Source organism: Panthera tigris, chromosome B2, assembly GCF_018350195.1.
Source record: "Panthera tigris isolate Pti1 chromosome B2, P.tigris_Pti1_mat1.1, whole genome shotgun sequence".
NCBI lineage: Eukaryota > Metazoa > Chordata > Mammalia > Carnivora > Felidae > Panthera > Panthera tigris.
In genome coordinates this window covers 53,845,616-53,868,568 of record NC_056664.1, presented here as the reverse complement: position 1 = coordinate 53,868,568, position 22,953 = coordinate 53,845,616, and the positions used below count along the sequence as shown (strand labels likewise).

The window sequence follows — 22,953 nt, the reverse complement described above, 5'->3', positions numbered from 1 at the left end:
AGGGAAGATAGGTGAAAAGAGGGTACTGAGAGAAGTTGTTGGGTCTTTGTGGAAAGCCTGGCCCATCAGAACAGGATACCTGTGTTCTGTGCATTTTTGTGGAAGGAAGAGGTGCTTTTGGCTCGAGGGTTTTGATAGTGGTGGCAGAAGTGGATATTTTGCTTTCATTAGTGCAGGAAGGGGTTATGGGAGCAGGACGGATCAGGTGTTTGTCAGGGGGAATGACATTATATAAGCTGAGGAAGACAACTAGGCAGGAAGTCAGGAGAAGTTGGGGAGACTGTCATTGTACCCTGCAGATGGGGAAGGAATGGAAGAATTGGCATTTCTGGTGGGATGCAGTGGGCAAGTAGCTGCTGATGTTGGTAGACTGCAGACTCTTTGAGGGCAGGAGCCATGTCTTACTCGTAAAATGTTTGTTGAGTTATTTGTGGGGATTGCTGTGAAGTTAGTGGTTATTAATGCACTTGAGACTTCCAAGTTACATACTTAAAAAAATTTCTTTTAATGTTTATTTATTTTTGAGAGAGAGAGACAGAGTGTGAGCAGGGGAGGGGCAGAGAGAGGAGACAGAATCCGAAGCAGGCTCCAGGCTCTGAGCTGTTAGCACAGAGCCTGATGCAGGGCTCGAACCCATAGACCATAAGATCATGACCTGAGCTGAAGTCAGACACTCAACAGACTGAGCTACCCAGGTACCCCTCAAGTTACATACTTTTAAGATATTAATCAAAAACAATCAAAATTATGAATAGAATAAGCAGCCCTACTATGGAAATGTGCTACTGTATTTAAAATAAATATTGGTAAGTTGCTGTTTTCTACACAAATCATAATAATCATACCTTGGGAGCAGAGACTTGGAGGCCGGTCTTCAAATATCTGTTTAATAATAATGTGGCTAAAATATGAAATTCAGATATATTATGTGTTAAATACACTGCTGATCACCCCCATGTGAAGATAAGATACTGCTGATCACCCCGTGTGAAGATAAGTGGAGGGAATTTGATGCTGTGGAGTTTGAAAACATACCATTAAAAGATTTTGACTCTTAACTTTATTAGACATTTTCACAGTCTGCCCAAAACTCACCCCGTCTTTGAAATTCATCCCTAGTAAGACATGGGATGAGGTTCAGAAATGGTATGAGGCTGTCAGTAGTGTTCATTACCTAGTAATAAAGGAGTTGAAAGTCCAATATTTTTATTTGTTTTTAAGGTCACAAAGATAGAATTGAACATGAAAATGCCTAGAGTCAAAAAGACCATATGGTCTGTGGGATACCTTAATTCATTCATATTTAATAAAAATTTGAGTCCTGGAATAAAATGAAGAAAAGCACATACTGTTGCCTCTAAGGAAGTTTTTGTTCAGTATGATAACTGGATGTGTTGTCAGATACAACACGGTGTGAGAGATTAGCTGTAATGACTATAAGTACCTAATATGAAACGAATCTAGAGGAGAGTCTAACTAGCTTGGACAGAGAGGGAAGGTTCCTGAGAGGCTTCTGGTGGGAAGTGCCACTTGAGGTGAGATTTGAAGAGCTTGATGGAAATAGGGGGAACGGGAACACCACTTCAGAGGGATGGTACCACAAGAACAAAGGTAGGGAGATGTGTTTAAATGGAAACTTTAAGACAATCTAGAAATCAGAGTTAAGTGCTTAGGAAAAGTTGGAAAATATGATAAATGGAAACTTCAAGTAATATGCGTAGTAAAGCATGGAGTTTGGTAGGGAATAGCAGAAATTATAGAGGAGCTTGTGTGCAATGTGGAGGAGATTGGACTATTTGTGTTGTAAGGGGTGGGGGAATTCTTGGAAGATTTTTCAGCAGTGCAGTGACATAATCAGGTTCACATTTTGGAGAATCTTATTGGTGCTGGTGTCGCATGTCTGACACTTTATGATTTTAAAAGTGCTTTTGCACTTGTTGTAGTTCTCTTATTTTAAAATCTGAGACTGTATACCTTTCCTTTCTCTCACAGGGTCAATGTGAGAATAAGATGACGAAGTGTGAGGAATGGGGCTTTGTAATATCCATTGTATAAATGGCTTTTACATAAGAACAATATAGATCTGCTGTTCTTAGTTACAGGGTTCCCTGTAAGTTGGCTGTTTTAGTATTGAAGTGCCCATAAAGGTACATGGTTTGTTGGTGACAGTGCTGTTTTAAAATAGGGATTTTTGTCCCATGTAAATTCTTTGAAGTGGGAATTGAAGGATCTAAGCAGAGTTAGACTTTGGACTCAGGTAAACTTGGATTTTAATTCTCCCTCTATCATTAGTCAGTTGTATTTTCTTCAGCAATTTTCTGAATTTTTCTCAGCTCCATTTTCTTTATCAAAGGGGGTTATAGCTGTGGTGAGTAAATAAAGTAGTGAATGTAAAACCTTTTGTGAATTCCTGGGCACATGGCAAATGCTGTATAAATGAGTTTGTTGATGGCCAGATGCTCTTAGAAGCAGTTACTACATTATCTCATTTAGTCTCCCAACAACCTTATGAAGTAGGTATAATTATTTTCTCCATTTTCCAGTGCAGAAATCTGCTGAGAGAGGGAGAGACTCTTCCTAAGATTATACAACTAGGAAGCGGTGGATCTATGATCTGAATTTGAACATTCTTGACTCCAGAGGCCAGCCTCTTAACTGCTGTGCTTAACTGCTGCTTCCATATGGAATAGACTATTATTATTAGCAGGTTGACCCAATATTACCATTCCAAGCATGCATGGGGCAAAGGCTGTTTTTACAGAAAAGCCCAAATGCTGCTGCTGTTCATTTTGACTGGTTCCTTAAACAGAGAGTTAAAATCAATTAAGAGAGCACTGATTATATTCACAAAACGGAGTGCTACTGGGTTTCAGTCTTTGATGAAGACTCAGACTGTACCCTCAATGACCCTACTCATTGCGAAGGACACAAAACAGTTTTGAGAGATCTGTGTACCTGTATGGTCTATAAATGGAATGAGTCTCAGGGATCTAATTGCTAACTCTTTCATTTTAAGAAGGTGTCACAAATAACGCATGTGTATTGCTTCATGCACTAATGTGTACATAAACGCATACCAAGTTGCAAGAAAACTAGTGATCCTAAGTGCTTGGTGGGACATGGGCTCAAACTCAGATTATAAGCCAGTGGTCAGGGTAGAAAGGCGAGATACGGTTTTGCTTTGTTTGGAATAACAAAAGTAGGCCAGTTGCTCACGAGAAGTAAAGATTTCCAGTTATAACTCAAATAAGTCTTTTTCGAGAGCATATAGTTTTTCAATTAGTACTCATTCCCATCTAAGAGTTAATGGAAAATGTTGCAGATTCGCAACACTGAAAGGGAAAGGAAAAAAATATCAAGGACAAAAGGTCAGTACACATGAAGGGAAGAAATAGGGAAGGAAGATGTGGGCAAAGGTGAAGCTGTCATAAGTCAGATGGTCAACAATGAGTTGATTTATCTATTAATAGTAGCTAACACGTATAAAGCCACAACTTTATAGGGTAGGCACTATTATCCCCCCATTTTACTGATGGAGAAGTTCTGAGAGGATAAGGAACTTGGCCGCGTCACACAGAAAGGAGGCAGGATGCCATCCAAGGCAGCCTGACTTCAATCAGTACTCTTAAACACATCCATTTACATGATCTGAGTACCCACTGGTTCCACCAATGGACCCTTAAAACTCACCACTTTAGTATATGACATGCCAAAGTTAAGAGAATTGTATCCATTTTACTCAAATTCAGTGGATACCAGTACTGTGTGGAATGAATAAAGGGTAGCGAGAAGAAGGGAGGGGACACAGTAGCCTGGGGGCGTTGTGAACTGACCTGGCTGTGGCCGCTTCCTAGGAGCCCAGCGGCAGATGCGCCGACAGGCTCTGGGGGGCGGAAGGGAGGGACCGAGGGCTGGTCCGCCGGCTGCGCAAGCGCAGTAGCTTCCAGGCTGTCAGGCCCTGACGCGCAGGGCCACCTGCAGAGGCCGCGCCGCCCCGCCCCCGAGATGTGCCCAGAGCAGGGACCCCCCCCCCCCGCCCGGCCCCGTCCCGTGCTGCTACCACTGAGTGACCTGAGTCCCTCTATGCCATAAGCTGGGTTGAAGTGTATTTTCCACTCTCCTCCGCGTCACCCCTTCCCCGGGGAGAACTGCAGACTGCTCAGCGAGGGGCAGAGGGGGTGGGTGGGGGGGTATCCTAAGCTCGTCAGTGACCGCGATCTGCGGCTTTGTTTCCCAGGCACCTGTTGTGGGTCCCAAATAGAAACCTCACCCTTGGGGATCCGGGCTGGCCGGCCAGTGTCCGGGGGTGGGCGTGCTTGGCAGCAAGACCGACCTAGGTGGGCGGGCCGGGGAGGGGGCCACGGGGCGCCCGGCGCTGCCTGGCAGGGAGGGGCCGAGCCGCGCCGGGGTCGGAGCCTAGCCAGCCCGGGCGCTGACCGCCGCGCTTGCCCCCTCCCTTCCGCCCTCCGCCCTCCCCCCTCCCTTTCTCCGGGGGCGCGGGCGAGTGTCTGCGGCGCGGCGGCCAGGAAATGCCGCAGATGCGCCGCGCAGCATCCCGGGCGGAGGCAGCGCGCCAGTCCTCTCGCACCGCCGCCGCGGCCTCGGCCCGGCCCGGAGCAGGCACCCATCGCAGGGCCAGGGTGGCGACCGCGTTGGCCGAAGAGGGTCCCGGCGCCTGCCGCCCTTCGCCTGTCCCCACCGTGCTCCAGGCTCCTCCGCGTGGTGTGGCGCTGCTTGTCGCCGCCCCGGGCTTGCCGAGATTTGCTGCTGCTGAAACCTGAGAGGGACTCTGGCTCCCCGGAGCGGCGGCTTGGCACCCGCAGCCCGCCAGGGGGCCTGGGCGTTTCCTCTGCCGGCTCCGGCGCCCACCACCCCCTCGCGCCCCGGGCTCTGCGTCTCCGGCTTCAGTGCTCTCCACCAGCGTGCCGCTCCTTCCGCTTTTCCAGTTCCCTAGGCAGCGTCTTGCTGACTCCCGGGGTTAGGAGGGGGAAAGGGGAATTGGCCAGTCATCGCTTAGATAAACTTCGGCATGGCGGGGTACCTCTCGCCAGCTGCTTACCTGTACGTGGAGGAGCAGGAGTACCTCCAGGCCTATGAGGATGTCCTGGAGAGGTACAAAGGTATGTGGTGCCCGGTGCTTGGGCTGCGGGGCTTGGCACGCACCAGCCGGGTAACCGTTATCTTTGCTTAACCAGAACCACTACGGCTTGGGCATAGGTAAACAGGTGTCTGGACCAGTCTTGGGAACGGACCAGGTCTTTTTGGAAGGGATTCAGTAACCCTGACTCACAGAAGGGTGGTGGGGTGGGCGATGGTCTGGAGACGCCCTTTGATAGGCTGTGGCGTGGGGGGAAGGGGTTTGGGTTCTGAGCACATTGCATTTTTCTTTCCCTTGTAAAAGCTGTTAAGTACTATGCATAATCATAATTCTTCCTGGGAGGGTGGGTACCGATTAATTCTCCATAGAATTACTAAGGCATTGCTGCTCTTGCTTTGCATGGGGTATTGGTTAACCCTATACAAAAGGTTCTGGGGTTCTTAAATAGATGGGCTGTTTCACCATTGAGTGCATCACCAAATCATTTTTCTTAGAACGATTTTATTTGAAAAAAGTTTATGGTTTGTGACTATATACCTGTTCTTATGTGTCATAAAAATTATTTGATTGTGATGGATGAAAGACTTAAGTCAGCGACTCTTGTAAATTTAAATATAAAGCAATATATTTTGAGATTTTTTTTTGCCTATACTTTATGTTGGGGAAATTCTGTGCCAACCTGATAAATTTTTCATATTTTAGTATTGTTTACTTCCATCTTAAAGTGCACCATCTCCTCTTAAAGGGTCTTTTTGTCTCTGGAAATCATTTTTCAGTGCGTACAGAGACACAGTAAGGAGACTGAAACACTGCACACCCAAGGCTAGCTCACAGAGTCTTAATATATTAATAGTGAATAGTGGTCTGATTCATATCTTGGATTCAAATGGCTTTAGATCTTTCGAATATTGGCTTTGGGCTCAATTTCGGTAATTTGAATGGGCATTATATGGTTAAAAATGGCCCGCATTAATAGTTTTCTATTAGTAGAAAGTAGAAATATAAAATACTGAATTAAATAATTAAATTCCAAATCTCCAAAAATCTCAAAACCCACCCAGTAATATGTTTTATCTCTTTCTAGAATGTGTTTTATTATTGACATTCTTTTAATCCACGTAGAATTTTGTAAACAGCACAATCAGAATTCCTTTGTGCCAAGACTCTATTGTGTATAATACTGCCACTGAGCAAATGCAGTGGTATTTTAGGCGAAAGCACATTGGTAGCATTTATGTCTGTGTACGTGTGTAATATTCTCATGTTTATGTCTTTCTTAATCAGTTGTCTCCAGAACGTTAAAAATGAGAAACATTGCAATATAGACTAGTAAACCTTATTGAAGACACACACCTGTGCTCTTTAAAATCCCAAAGAAAAAAGTTGGAAAGTTCTAAAGCATATACATTTTATACTTTCGAAAAAAATTATAGCCATATGAATTTTTGTCTCGTCGAGTTTTGCCTCAGTGATACGTGGCTGTTTTCAGGTGACTTTGAAAACAGTAACTGAAGTGCTGATTAGACTTGTCTTGCAGAAGCAGACATTATTGAAAAGCTTGTTTCTATTTGCCTTTGGAAATAAAAGAAAATTAAAGATCTGAAGGCCATTGCAGTTTTCATGACACTTCATTTTAATTATGACCTAATGATCAGTATTGCACTTAGGCGTACACTTTTTCAAACACGTCCAAAATTTCACAGAAAAAAGTGAGGATTGTTTCCTTCATTTTCTTTGTGGTTTTAAAATGCTTAGGTCATCAATTTGTACTTGGCTTTATAGATGTCCTATGTTTCATTTAGTTTTGTAAAGGAAAGTAAGAGTATTGGTTAGTGTATCATATGAAGGACTGGAGACCTGGAAAACTCATTGTTTCCCAATGTGTTTTGAAGCCAGTTATGATTTCCCATCAGTATCCAATACGATGACTTCACTATAGTGCTTATGATCCCAATGACTTGCTGTGGGGGCTGATCTAATCAGGAAAGAATTGTAGGCTTTGAATAGGGAGTGTCAGTTCACTAAACTTTCAAAGTACGGTTGCTCATTTTCTGAAATCATGCATTGTTCAAACATCTCGCATTCCCATTTGAACTTAAGAGAGGTTATTTTGACTTTTATTTCTGACAAAGTTCCTTGGTTACAGAATGAGTTTGCGTTCAGCTAGTGTATTATCAGGTTGCCAAGTTATCATATGCCCCAGCTGTTGAATAGTGTAAGTGGTGGAGTCAGCTGGAACAAATTCAAAATTTGTCTGTTGTCAGAAACGTAGAGTTGTAATAATCTATACTGTCAGCAATTATGAGTACTGGGTTTAGGAGCTGAGAGTTTTGTCAGGCTTAGTCCTCAGATGGCCTTGCAAGGACTTCCAACCTAGTCCTTTGTAGAAAACCCAGTAGTGGCAAGTGAGTGAGCCCTAATTACTTACGGTGTGGCCTATTCTAGTGTCTTGCTTTGGTCCGTTACTTCTGAGTAAAGATAGGCAACTGTTTGCTGAATTAGAATAACACAGAGCTATTTGCTGCAGAGAGGAGTGCAGTGCTCTGATTCATATTGTAGTCCTCTTATAAAACATACAGTCAGAATATTCAGGGTATCCAATTAAAAAAACATCACATTACTTCAGCTAACAGCACAGTCAGGGGGAGTAAAGGCATTTATTTACAAATAAAAAATATTTACTTATTGTTTATGCTAGAAATTGCCCATGTCAGTGGCTTTCTTTAATATTTATTAGCTTATCTACTGTATTTACCATGTAATACAAAACATGTTGAGTAGCTTAGCATAAAAGGACAGAATAATCCCTCTTGGTTTTTTTTTTTTTTCTGGTCAGTGTAAGGAAACTAACCTGTATACTATTATACTTAATTATATTTTTTTATATTATTAATACTAATTAGCTGTCACTTTAATCCGTGAAATTCTGCTAGGTAGCTCTGTCATTGGAAGCTTTAACTTTCTCAATGTTGTTACTTTTTGAAAAGGATGTTAAATGTGAAAAATGACATCATTAATATGAACCCAGCAAATCTTATTTTACACAGTTTAGACTTAAAAAGAAGGTAGTTTATTTTGGTGCAACCAAATGAATGTCTTCCCATTGATCTGGAAATTAATTATCCCCACACAACTGTAAAAAAATGTTTCACTATCATTCTCTTTGAAAGCTGCATGCCAGATTTGTTACTTGTAAAAATCGTCTTTGATTACTTAGGAAAAAAAGGAAAAAAATTTTGTTTTTCGTGAAAGCTTTGAGTAATTGCTTCAGTCCCTTCTCTCAGGGCTATGTAATTCTGCTTATGTGCTTGGTGACTGAGAACCACTGCACCTGTAGTTTTCATTTCAAGTTCAGTTTTATGGCCTGCATAGATGTGTGGTTGGCAAAAATCCTGTCCTTTTGCTGTGTAAACTACTCTGGTGCCATCTGATTTGAAAGTTGGAGTGTAAAGGTTTCCAGGAACTTTCCTTCCCTTCATATTGTGTAGTCTTTGATGATCTTGCTCAGTGGTTTTCACTTGGATTCCAGGATGCTGCAAAATCTTGATTTCACATTTCACCTGCTCATGCTCTGCTCACAGGTTAATGTAATAGTTGTGTAATAGTGAACTTCAACTGTGCTGCATCATGATAGTATTATATTGTAGCTAGTTATAACAGTATTAGTCTTGGTTTTTTCTTTTCCTTTAATGAATGAAATAGGCTTAATCTGGTAGTAAGTGTTAGGATTGTATTTGATTGTTTGTAACAGAAAACAGATGATAGTGTTTCTTTGTATCAGGTACTGAGAGGTCATGGTAGGCAGGTAGGCAGACCAGGGTTGAAGGATACCTGGATTTGCCAACAGGACCTGGACTTCTGTATTGCTGCTTAGCCACTTGTGTATCATGTGGTCATTCTGTCATCACAAGATGGCTGCTTCTTTTCTATCCCTTGTGTCTTACTTCCACATGGAGGAAGAAGTGCAAGGACAAAGGACAAAAGGCGCAAACTAGTTGAGTTGGCCTCCTTTTATTTTTATTTATTTATTTATTTATTTATTTATTTATTTATTTATTTATTTATTTTAACGTTTATTCTATTTTTGAGAGAGAGAGACAAAGCATGAACAGGGGAGGGCCGGAGAGAGAGGGAGACACAGAATCTGAAACAGGCTCCAGGCTCTGAGCTGTCAGCACAGAGCCCGACGCGGGGCTCGAACTCACGGACCGCGAGATCATGACCTGAGCCGAAGTCGGACGCCCAACCGACTGAGCCACCCATGCGCCCCCGAGTTGGCCTCCTTTTAAAGAGTTTTTTTAGAAGCCCACTTAGCAACTTTCACTAGTATCTCCTTCACAGGAACTATTAAAATGGTCACTGCTATCTGCATAGCAGACTAGGAAAGTACCCGCTTGAACACAGTTGAACTTGTGTTGGTTTAAAGGATAAGTAAAAATGGATTATAGAGTTTGCAACCAGCAGTGTCTGGCACACAGAGGGTAAAGTATCTGCCCTGAAATTCAAAACTTAAAGTTTAGGCACATGTTAACGACCATAACACAATATATTTGACTTTGCTAAAATTTAAGAGAATATCTGAGAGCTCTGCTGAAATCTTTGAGGATTTTCAAAATGACATAGTTGAATGTTTTATAATGTTACAAAATGGATTTGAAAGTAATTTCAAATTGGCCAAATAATTTCTTCATTGCCTCCTACCATAAGGAACACTATCAGTCTAGGAACGTAAGCAGTTATTAGATATTGTTAGTGAATTTAACATTGAACCCAAAATATCAGACTGATGCTCCTTTGGTTTCTTTTGTTTTGACTTAGACTTTTGTAGATTTCTCAACATTTATTTACCCAGGGACTTTTAAAAAAGCTTTATGCTTTTGAAAGTTTTTTTATTTGAGCAATGTGGAGATGCTTATTATCTGGCTCAGTGGTGATGTTTTAGGTAATAAATGACATGTAAGGAGAGGCAGTGGGAACAATTTATTGTCTTACAGTTAATCTGTAGCCAGGCAAAGAAACTTCAGTGTTTCTGCGTTTGGGTCATGTGTGCCCAGGAGCCTGGCTCTGGAGAGCTGGACTGTTTGACCAAAGTGTCTTCACGAAATTGAAGATTGTAAAAACATCCGAAGCTATAGAGGTGACAGAAAGATGGAGAGTATCGAGGCTGTTGGGTGTTCCTTTCTGTTTTAGCTCTACAACTGAGTATAAAAATGTGTAAGATTATCTGACCGTTTGTCTTATGAACGAATTCAGTGAGAGGATTTGTAGTTTAGAATATTTAGTATTTCTTATTAATTAAAAAGAAACTTGGGTGCTTCTGTTACATGGGACTTTTCTTTTGAAAAGAAAGGCTTTTGTGTCCATTTCTCAGCTCTTAGTAAACTAGGAAATCACATGCTACTTACAAAAAGGAATTTCAGGCAGCTATCTGCTGAAATACATCATTATTTCTATAACAGATCAAATAAGGATTTATTTATTTTTTGGTTTATTTCTTTTTTTATTAAAAAAATTTTTTTAAACGTTCACTTTTGAGAGACAGAGTGTGAGTTGGGGGAGGGGCAGAGACACAGAATCTGAAGCAGGCTCCAGGCTCTGAGCTGTCAGCGCAGAGCCTGACATGGGGCTCGAACTCACGATCTGAACTGAAGTCGGATGCTTAACTGACTGAGCCATCCAGGTGCCCCATTTGTTAGTTTATTTCTTTAATGCGATTTTATTTGCTGTTATTTTTCAACCTACTATTATCTCTTTCAGAAGAGGAAGCAAATAATTCTGCTTGCGTTGGATGTTGTACTTATGGTCGAAAGGGATTTTACTCTGTGAGGTGAAGGTACCAGGGAGGAAAGCTCCAAGAGGAAAGACTAGTGTGACCATTCCATTTCATTACTATAACCATAGAATCCATTTTGAGCATTTGGCTAAAGTGCACAATAAGTTTTTGAGATGCAAGTGTGTAGAGGTTGTAGGAAAATGGAAGTGGGTGAATATGGAGGGTTATGTTGGGGCAGATCGAAAGGGTGTTGAATGCCTCACTGAGGCTCAGGTTTGGGCTTTATTCTGTAGGTAGGGAAGGGAACCCTAATGATCTTCAGTAGAATGTTACCAGTGAGAATAGCTTTTAGAGAGATAACTTTGGTGACAGTAGGGAGACAGGCCGCTGTATAATTATGGTGGTTGGAATGGAAGGCTGATTCAAGAGAAATTGTAGAAGTTGACAGGATGGCTGACTGGTTGGTTCTGTGTATGGGACTGGGAAGGGGTGCAGCAACTTTCATTGTTGAAGTTACATTTGAAGAAGCCTGGAGCGTTTTCTTTTTAATTTTTGTAAAAAAAATGTGTAGTGTGTTAATTAGAAAGTATCTTTTTGAAACAATTTTTTTTTTAAAGTTTATTTATCTTGAGAGAGAAGAGTGTGAGTGAGCGGCGGAGGGGCAGAGGGAGAAAGAGAGAGAGAGAGAGAGAGAGAGAGAGAGAGAGAGAGAGAGAGGGAGAGAATATCCCAAGCAGGGTCCATGTGTGGACAGTATAAAGCACCATGCAGGGCTCGATCCCATGACCCTGGGATCATGACCTGAGCTGAAATCAAGAATTGGTTGCTTAACCAACTGAGCCACCTGGGTGCCCCTGAAACAATTAAAAAAAAATGTTCGTTTGTTTTTGAGAGAGAGTGAGACTGCAAGGGAGGGTCAGAGAGGGAGACAGAGGGCCTGAAAGCGAGTTCTGCACTGAGAGCAGAGAGCCCGATGCAGGGGCTCTAACTCATGAAACTGTGAGATCCTGACCTGAGCTGAAGTTGGATGCTTAATCGACTGAGTCACCCAGGTGACCCAAAACAAATTTTTAATATAAATGATTATTAGACCTTCTTTGGTAATGAAATGGTATGAATGCTGTTTTGCTTGACTTTGGGAATACAGCAAGTAGTGTGACCTAGAAAACTGGAATGTTCCATTTAATATAGGGCTCCTGAAGTAATGGCTTATCAATCTTGTTGGAATACTCTGAGCAGGATTTGTAGTATCTTAGAGCAGTGAATTTGTTTTCTTTAAGCAAATAAAATTACTGGTTTAAGATCCTTTGTAGAAATAACTGTAAGTTATTAAAAACAAATCTTTCAATATATTTCAGTAATTTGTAGTGTTTGGTTTTATTTCAAAAAGTCTTTTTTTTCCCTCCTATGTAAACTTCAGATTTGTAGTCAGTTTTGTTTGGTATATAAGAAGTGCAGTAGTTACATGATCTTGTAAGTTCTAAGCCATCCTTTAATTTATGGGTGAAGCTTTTAATTTCTAACTGAAAATAGTAAAAACAATAGCTACCATTTATATGCTTACCTACTTATATGCCAGACAGTGCTGGGTATTGCAAATGAATTATATATGTATAATTTCTAATTCTCATAACTCTTTCATCTTCGCTACAACTACTGCCATTTTGCCCATATGGAAATTGAGGCTTAGAGAAGTTAATTTTCCTAAGATCACATTGCTGTAAATGGTGGCCATGGCATTTGAACATAAAGTGTATATTTGATATACTATATATTTTGAGTTTCATTCCATTGGTAAATGTTGCAGAAGTTGTTTTTATGAAAAAATTTTTATTAGGATTGTGATTTTGATTAATACTACAACTGCTTGGGATGTGTTAAATGGATGCATGACATTAAAATTAATAGCTTAAAAATTGATAGAGATTTATTTCAATTCAAGTGTTAAATAGACTTTGGAGATTGAACTGTTATATATCTTAGCTGGATTATAAATTCTAATTATTAGATATCCATGAAAGGAAAATAAAATTTTAAGATGAGCATTTTCAGTGTATATTTAGGTTGAGATTTTGAGAAGAATTAAGCTTTGTAAATGTCACCAATGAATGTGGCCGCTTTGATACATGCCTGAAATGTTTCCTGGAAAGAATCGTCAAAGCGAATTGACAAAGTCTTGATTTTTCTCTAGTGGGTGAAAATATTTCCCAGTGAATCCTGGTATTAAAGACATTTTACAAAGATACTATTGTCTCAGTGAATTAAAACATGCCCTTATTTGCAGTGTTACAGTTCTCCATGCTGGCCATGCCAGTGTGACTGTATGCATTCTTGATTCTTGACATGGAATACTACTACTTGGTGGCTTATTTTGTCCTACCTTTATTAACCTGGTGAGGTCTGATGCATCAAGTCTACCTCACTGGCTCAGTGAAGGTGGGATAAAGTAGTACATATGAAGTATTCTGAGCAGCAGAGATTACATAGATGACTCAAGTCCTCTGGCTCCTCCTAGGCCAGTAGCTTTTATTTTATTTTATTTTATTTTGAGTGAATAGACTACTTTGAAAGTACTTTTAATTCATAGAAAAATTGGGCAGAAAGTACAGAGAGTTCCCATATACTCCTTCCTTGCCCCTTACTGTTTCCCCTTTTGATATCTTGCATTGGTGTGGTACTTTTGTTATAATTGATAAACCAATATTGATGTATTATTATTAAGATCCATAGTTTAGATTAGGGTTCACTAATGCATGTATCATGTGTCTACCATTACAGTATCATACAGAATTGTTTCACTGCCCCCAAATACTCTGCATTCTACCTATTCATCCTCCTTCATCCCTGAATCTCTGGCAGCTACTGATCTTTTTAGTCTTCATAGTTTGCCTTTTCTAGAAGTTCTCTAGTTGGAATCATGTAGTTTGTAGCCTTTTCACAGTGGATTCTTTCACTTGGTAATAGGCAATTAAGATTCCTCCATGTCCCTTCATGGCTTAATAGCTCATTTCTTTTTATTGCTGACTAATATTCCATTATTTGGATGTACCGCAGTTTATCCACTCATCTATTGAGGACATCTTTCTTGCTTTCAGCTTTTGTCAGTTATGAATAAAACTGCTATAAACATTTGTGAGCCGGGTTTTATATGGACAGAAGTTTCCAACTCATTTGGGTAAATTCCTAGGAGTACAGCTATTGGATCGTATGGTAAGGCTTTGTTATCTTGTAATAAACTGCTAAACGGTCTTCCAAAGTGGCTGTAGCCTTTTGCATTTCCACCAGCAATGAATGAGTGTTCCTGTTGCGCCGCATCCTCGCCAGCATTTGGTGTTGTCAGTGTTTTGGATTTTAATCATTCTAAAAGGTGTGAAATGGTTTTGAATTGTTTTAATTTGCGGTTCCCTAATGACATATGATGTGGAACATCTTTTCATATGGTTATTTGCCATCTTTACTCTTTTGGTGTGGTGTCTATTCGGGCCTATTGCCCACTTTTTAATTGGATTGTTTGTCTTATTGTTGAGTTTTAAGAATTCTTTGTATGTTTTATATAATGGTCTTTTAGTAGATACGTGTTTTGCAAATGGCTAATGACTTTTTATACAGTTGCCTCCTTTTGACACTTATAAACCATTGCATATTATAGATATTATTTAAATAAATAAGGCCCTGATTATTTCCTTTCATACGGTCATGTTGTTTTTAACTACTATTTTGTTTTGGGTACATGCATTAAATATTGTAGCTACTTCAGAGGATTGCATGTGGTGTCTCAGAGTTCAGCTATCTGACAGTTTGCTCAGTTATCTGCATATGCTGCTGCTACGATTCAGGTATCCAGTTGGCAGCTATGATGCTTTATAGCACTTGAGTCTAAAATTAGTTGAACTGTTCTATTTTAAGGATAAACTGCAGTTAGTAGTCCATGTCCTGCAAAACATATGAAAGTTCAGCTCTTAGGATATTGGATTACTTATTTAAAATGTGATCAGAAGTAGGGTTACATAGATAATTGTTAGCTTTAGTTGTTTAGCAAGTTTTTGTTGTGGCGATTTGATTATAGCCTGGGTGTAAAGCTATATGTATGTAATATCTAAGAACACATAGTTTTACTCTTGTCCCTTTAACTCAGTGATCATGTTTGAGTTTTAAAATCATGTGAGTTAAGAGGTAGAACAAGATTACCTGATTTTTCTTTCAGCGTATTTTAGAAGAGCCACAGGCTGTGAACATTGATGAATGCTGGAACACCATCGACTACCTTTGCTAGGGGAAAGAGGTGAATGATAAAAGAAATATTTGGTGGTTCATTTTATGATCTTCCCCACCCCCCTGACCAAAGTTTGTTTGTTTCTTTGTTTATTTATTTATTTATTTATTTTGAGAGAGACAGACAGAGAGACAGAGCAGGGGAGGCACGGAGAGAGAGGAAGAGGGAGAGAATCCCAAGCAGACTCCATGGAGTCAGCGCAGAGACCAATGTGGGGCTCGAACTCACAAACAGTGAGATCAAGACCTGAGCCGAAATCAAGAGTTGGATGCTTAACCGACTGAGCCACCCAGGCATGGCTGGAATGTGTGGTTTAATTCTAAATATTTGTTGATCATATGCTTTAAAAATGTATAGAGGAACTAGGGTCTGCAGAAGGAAGAGGAACATAGGACTACAGGACTGTAGCCTCCCAAAGACACAGTTTTGGTGAGGAAGGTGGACCAGCTCTATGCATTATAAGTGAGTGCCACAAAAGAGGAGTAATGTGAACATTCCAGGGTTTTACTAGCCGAGTTGGCTATTTGAGGAAAGCAGAATTTCAGTAAGGGGAGGAGACTTGGTGTTGTTTGTGAGGGGTGGATGGCATCAGCACAGGGCTTTCTCCACCTTACCATTTCATCTGGGCAGTATGACCTGGTATTTCATTCACTCTGCAATTGTAGGAAAATATTATCAGAATGATTCAATCAATACTTAAAAATTTTTTTTTTTACATTTATTTATTTTTGAGAGACAGAGTGAGACAGAGCATGAGCAGGGGAGGGCAGAGAGAGAAGGAGACACAGAATCGGAAGCAGCCTCTAGGCTCTGAGCAAGCAGCACAGAGCCTGATGCGGGGCTTGAACCCCTGAACCGTGATATCATGACCTGAGCTGAAGTCAGACGGTCATCCGACTGAGCCACTCAGGTGCCCCTGTTTAATCAATACTTTAAACCACACATTTCATTTTTAGGTATCAGTGTTAAGTCAAAAATTTTATCTTCTATTTTTAAGGACTCTACTAATATCACACATATTATCAAATCTAAGGACTTAGTAGTGAGAAATAATTCTAAGGTGTGGCTCAGCAAATGTAAAGGTTGAATGAGATACTCTTAACATGGTTTAGGAAACTATGAATTAGGCTGATGATCATAATAACTATAGTACCTTATGTGTTTGTCATATCTTTATGTGTTTGATATAATATTCATATAACAATTCTCTCAGACAAGTAACATAAAAGCCAGTGCCCTTATTTTATAGCCAAGGAAAACAGGTTCCTATGATTGCATTGATTCAGTGGCTGACTGGAGACTAGAATCTTGATTCTCTGATAGCTGGTCAGGAAGAGCACTCTACTATAGACAATTATGGCCCATCTTTATATACAAAGTAATTATTAATAATATAGATTATGAGTAATGTATCTGATAAGAGGTGAATATTCTTTGTTTGAGTGAATAGCCATTGAATATGTGTTGGGATTGGACATGTCCATGTTTAGGAAGGAGAGAAGTATGGTTTACTTCTTTTTTTTTTTTTTAAAGTTTATTTATTTTGAAAGAGAAAGAAAGTGTGAGTGGGGGATGGGCAGAGAGAGAGAGAGAGACAGACAGACAGAGAATCCCAAGCGGACTCTGCACTGTTATCATGGAGCCTGATGTGGGGTTTGAACCATGGGATGATGACTTGAGCTGAAGTTGTATGTTTAACAGACTGAGCCACCCAGGCACCCTGGTTTACTTTTTATGTAATGTAGATTTGGGCTCTCCATAATCCATAAGCTTTTATTTTTAACATGGTTTTGGTCTATCCATAATCCATCAATTTTAGTGATAAATTCTATTCCTGACTGTTGAGGATTTAGTTACTTGAGGGAAAAATTCTGTTATCCTTTATTTCCATCGTTAACAGAAGCAACTCTTAAAATTACAGGGTTTAACATTTAGGCGGAAAAACTGTCCTATTCACTAAAGGGTGTAATTTCTGTATTACTCAATGGAAAAGGAAGAACTGTGTAAGTACTTGGGGGAATGTGAGAAGAAAAATCTGATACAAACTCGCTAACATTTTTTGAAAATAAGGAAATATACAAAATATGAATAAAAATAATATGTAGTTCTGTTATCCAAATATGTAATGTTCTGACATATTTCTTTATTTTTTTTTTCATTTCTCTTTTCTCCTTAATATAGAATATTTAAGAATTTGGGCCACTGTGTGTAAAGCTCTGTATCCTGCTTATTCACTTAATATATCATGGCATTTTCTAATGCCATTAAATATTATTTCAAAACATTTTTAATGACTGATTTGTGTATTCCATTATGTAGTGGGATAAACAGTGTCATGAAAGCAGTTTTGTATCCTGGTGGATTTTGGTTAATATTATTGCAGTGATATCTTTTGACCTAATTACAAACTTCAGAAATAAAAGTTTTCAAGATAATAAAGAAATCATAGATTATATAAGCCACTTAACAATGAACTACTTCTAAGGAAGTGCCTAATTCATGATTGAGTGGATTCTTGAGTTTTATATCTAACTTAAAAATTCTAATTTCTCTGAGTTTTAGAAATTCAACAATAAAGAAAGCAATGACTAATAATCAGGTTTCCATTCCTGAATCTTATGATAACTAACTAGATTTGGATGGGTTTATAAATTAAAATAAATGATTGCCAAGGTTTCTTATCATCCTATAATACTTGCTTTAATGAATTGATACATCATTTATTCATTTAGAAAATACTTATTCTGTGTTTTTGTGTGCCAACAAGTATGTTAGATCCTTAAGTGATAGATACAAGAAAGTTAGTGATCTTTTATGTTTTTGTTGAGTTGTGAATGTTTCACTTTATACTGGTATGATCTGTCCATTTATCCTTGACATCACTTTCTGACATATTTTCCATTTATTATTTATGGCATCTGTCTCATTTTTAATTTTTGAAATGATTACCATATTCATGATTTTTATTTTTTTCAGAAACTATTACTGATTCTTTTTGAAACTTTTTTTTTTAAAGTAGGCACCAAGCCCAATGTGGGGCTTGAACTCACAACCCCAAGATTAAGAGTTGCATAATCTACTGACTGAGCCGGCCAGGCACCCCTGAAAACCTTTTTCAAATGCCTTCAGGGTTTTTGATATAGTTTGAAAATCATTGATTGCATGTGTATTTCATTTCCTTGTGCTTAGTCTTCAAGACTGTATTGTTTATTAATGGTACTGAATTAAGCAGTGCTTTGGAGGATTAGGTTTATCTGTAACACTGATTGGCGTAGAACTTTGGAAGAAATTCATATTTTTAAAAGTTTTTTCATTCTCATCACATGCATTAATGATATGTAAACTTGGTGACTTCAGATGTGTGCAAATGAGCTCTTTTTAGAAGTTTTAAGATTGTCATCCATTCTGTCACTATGCACTGTTCTTACATGTCTAGGTCTGTGTTTCTTTTGGGTTTACTTAAATGATAACCATACATGATTTTGAGGAAAGGCCTAAAGTGTTGTTTCCTTCGAGCTTCCTTCTCCATCTCTGGTTGAACGGAAGATTTCTTTCATGGTACTTAGTGTTCTTTAGTAATGAATGTGAGCAAATAGTTCCTGGCTGGCCTTTTTTTGAGTCTGAGATGGAGCTACAGCCCCAGGACCATGGATTGTCATGTTTAGTTTTGAAGCGCCTTCATTCTGGGGGATTGCTCATGCTCATGCTTTTTAGATTTGTTTTTCCCTTCCATTGTTCTCCCCTACCTCCCAAAGGAACAGAGCTATTGGAGACTTCTGTATCTAACCCTGACTGTACTTTCCTACCTGCCTGCCTTTGAGAAGTACATGGCTTATGGTTGATGTATGGAAAAGATAGAAGCATTGAGTGTGCTCACTTTCTGTCCTTTCATTTTACACTCGAGAAAACTGAAGTCCAGGGAAGTGGGACCAGCAAAGGGTAAAGCGAGATCTAATTTGGGGTCTCCTGATTTCTGGTTTTCCACATTGCTTGGTCTCCTTCTTTACTTGCTGGTAGATAGAAGGGATGCTTTCCTTGGGTATATCTAAGTCACTTAATGAAAAAGCCATGGCTGGCTAGGGAATTAATAAGGAAATGAGTGGAGAAAGTCAGGCAATAGCAGAAGTCGTAATGACCGTGTTATTCTAGACATGCAGCAAGAAGAATGCTGAGTTTTCAGTGATGGATTTGATGTGTTTTTTTTTTAAGTTTTTATTTAAGTAATCTCTACACCCAGTGTGGGGCTCGAACTCACAACCCCGAGATCAAGAGTCACCTGCTCCATGAACTGAGCCAACCAGGTGTCCCTGATGTTTGTATATTTTAGGGTCCCGTGTTAGGTCAGTAATGCAGCAGGCTCATCAGTGTTCTGGGGCTCTAAGAAATAGATTGGGCTTAATATAAATTGGAATTATAATATGCAATTAAAATATTCCTCCATGTTGAAAGGTCCAGTGACAATTTGGCTGCAGCTTTTTGATCAGCATGTAGATTTGGCTGTTTCCTAGTTAACTATCAGATGCAGGCTCCAGGAAGGTGGTATGTGGGCCACTGAGCACACCCATACTTTACCCCTTCCCTGTGGCCTGCATTCTGAGGATTGGGTGGAATCATACCCTTCCCTTCTGCTGTGGATCAGGACTGAAGAGGAGAATATGATGGTATGTGGCCTGAATTCTAATACATTTAGAAGGTAGGTAGGAGTGGCAGTGGAAGGGATGGAAAGTTTGCTCACAACTCAAATAGGCCTGTGGTGTGTGTGTGAGGCAGGGCTGTGGAGAGGGAAAGAGTAGAGAAAAAAGGAGAGGGAGGTTAGCTCTTGGTATTTCTAGGAAGTTGGGAGATAGGGGTTTTTAGATGAATGGTGGCCTGACTCCATTCCTCATCTTTTACCCCCAACTCCTTCCCTGCTCGTATGCATTTCTTCTGAGGGTCCCAGTCTCCTCAGTTCCTTGTATGATAATAGCAGGTAAGTATATGGTTGGGAAGGATGTGATTTGGAAAGTGTATTTCCAATAGGAACACCCCTATTGTATGTATTTATGAAACTTTTAGAAAATAGATCCAATGTTATATATTTTAATTATTCTAGATGAACTACAAAGTGTCAGTATATATTATACATCAATAATTTTGTTTACCGTTTTTTAAATTAAAAATATATCTCATCTTTATTTAAACAGCATTTTTAAGAGAAAATGTGTTATAAGTTGGTTGTTTGGAACTTATAAGTAAATTTCTATAGCCCTGCTCATTGGTTAACTGAAGATAACTGGCAGATTTTTGACAGTGGGCAAGTCTGTGGAGAAGTTTAAGGATTTTAGAAAACAAGAAATACTATATATTTTTAAAGTTAGTAATGACTTGGACTCCTGTCATCATCTTCCAAAAGCATTTAGCATAGTGTAATGTCCAGTACTAGCAAGAATGTAGGAAAACACTACTCTCATGCATGCTTATAACGTGATTTTCTGCCATCTTTGGGGAGGGGAGGTTGCTGCTGAAGACACATTTACTCTTTGACCCACCACAATTTTAGGATCTTTGTGGCAGGTAAAACTCAAGATATTGAATATGACATTATTTATGATAGCGAAATACTGAAAACAACCTGAATGACTCTCAGTAGGGGATAGTTGAATAAAATTTGATATTTCTATGTTAAACTAATAAAGAATATGAGTGAGGTCTCTAAGTATTTCCCTGTAACATTTCTCTGATATGTTTTTAAAGAAAATTAAAAGACAGAAGACTGATACGTATGGCATTTTTATAAAAAAAAATCTGTATTAAAACATAGAACTATAAAAGATAGGAACCAAACTGTTAAAAATAGTCAACTCCAAGGGGTGAGATTTTATTTTTCAGTCTCTGTAGTTAACAATTGAAAAAAGTATCTGTTACTTCTGTAATAAATATAAATACCACCACAAATAAAGTAGAAAGTTTAAAAGAAGAAAATTATTAAATATTTGCTTGTATATGATGAAACAGTGCTGGTTTTTGAGAAAAGATTCATCCATGGGATCTTGAGAGGTATAATTTATAAGCAACATTGTGGGTATTAAGTGACATTGCCTTAATAGACCATCTGGCACTTTCATAAACAATTTACAGACTTATGGTTTGTGTGGCTGTTTATGGCTGAGGTGGTTCATTATGACCTCAGCTATCATTTTCATCATTTGATTTGATTGTACACTTGCAGGCTGTCTTCTTAGGCAGAATCCACTGGGGCGAGAAGGCCCTGACTTGAGTAGGGCAGAGAAATGTAATAATGGTCTCTAAGAAGTGGGGTCCTTAGCCAGAGTTCCTGTTTGTTTTTAATCTCATTTAGTTTTTCATTCATTTATTTAATAATATTGGGTGCCCATGATATACACAAAGATGAAAAGGGTGATGTTGCTTTCCTTAGGAAATCTCAGTCTATAAGGGAAAACCAGCAAGATGAATTCTGGAACAATTAAGATGCAATATATTCAGTAGGAAAAAGTATCTTATGAGGAACTTTGTATGCTCTTTACTTGGTGAAGCTAGTATGTCCTATATTCCTTAGCTTGTTTCATCTAGTTTTATTTCTCTAACAAGTAGGAATAAAGAAGTAATGGTAGAGACCCATTATAGCACAGTTTCTTTTTCTTTGGATTGGAATATAAGCTAACCCCATCGTTATAATATACTTACTCTAGTACCTGATAGTAAACAATGATATAGAAATACAATGGGGAGATTAAGGAAAACAAAATGCATATTTGTTTATAAGGTCATCAAATAAGGAAATATTGAAAACTCTTGAGGTTTGCAAAACTAAGTGGGGAAACTGTAGAAAATATTTTTTTTAATTTAAGTCTTTTAAATCTTTCCAGTGCTTATCATGATATTTGGCGTATTTTAGATACTCACTAATTATTTTGTTTTTTAAATTGTTGAATGAATGAATTCCCACTGAGGGTTTTGACCTTAAAATTTTCCATATTTAGTTTCTTAACCTAACTAACTAGAGTTACTAGCTTCAGGTTTATTACTCTTTTCTTTTACAGTGTCTCATTTACTGTTAATCCAACCAAGTGTATTTTTTATCTCTATTAAGTTCAGTTTGGGTCTTTTTAAATTTCTTCTGTGTCTTCTCTTAATATGCTTTCCTCTATCTTTTTTAACATATGAAGTGTATTAATAGCTATTTTAATATCTTTGTCTACTACTTCTGTTATTTGTTCTGGATCTGTTTCTTTGATTACTTTTCCTCATTATAGGTTTTACTTCCCAGCTTTCTTACATGCCTGGTAATTTTTTATATAGATGCCAATTTATTTTTTTTTCTTTTTACAAAGTGTTTGTTTATTTTGAGAGAATGAGAGTGCAAGTGGGGGAGGGGCAGAGAGAGAGGGAGAGAAAGAATCCCAGGCAGGCTTCCTTCTGTCAGTGCAGAGCCTGACACAGGGCTTGATCTTACAAACTGTGAGATAATGACTTAAGCCAAAATCAGGAGTCAGGTGCTTAATCGACTGAATCACCCAGGCGCTCCACGTGCTGAAATTTTTTAATGTGTTATTTTAAGTGTTTCTCAGTTTTGTTTTGGGATATAGTTAAATATTTAGAATGAAGCAATCTTGTCAAGGGTTGTTTTTAAGGTTTTGTTAGACAGGACCAGAGCAGGCTTTAGTGTAGGGTTGATTTTCCCCACTACAGAGACAATACCATTTTGTGTTCCGCCTGTTGCTTTCTGATGGTTCTTTACCTGATCTCTGTTAGTTTCCTTATGTATAGTGTACACAATAGTCAGGTAAAGATACAATTGCTTGCATATCT

At 38.9% G+C, this 22,953-nt stretch overlaps 1 protein-coding gene across 4 annotated transcripts in view; it reads left to right on the top strand.

Annotated features, from left to right (window-relative positions):
• DST (dystonin) overlaps positions 1-22,953 on the top strand; it is a 491,592-nt gene that overhangs the window by 124,834 nt on the left and 343,805 nt on the right. For 2 of the 4 annotated variants that reach the window (XM_042986592.1, XM_015543546.2), the window contains exon 1: positions 5,019-5,120. The exons of the other annotated variants lie outside the window; for them this stretch is intronic. In XM_042986592.1, the coding sequence (XP_042842526.1) occupies positions 5,030-5,120 (91 nt within the window). In that variant the 5' untranslated portion in view covers positions 5,019-5,029. Of the gene's footprint in view, positions 1-5,018; positions 5,121-22,953 lie in introns of those variants that run through there. 4 annotated transcript variants of the gene reach the window in all.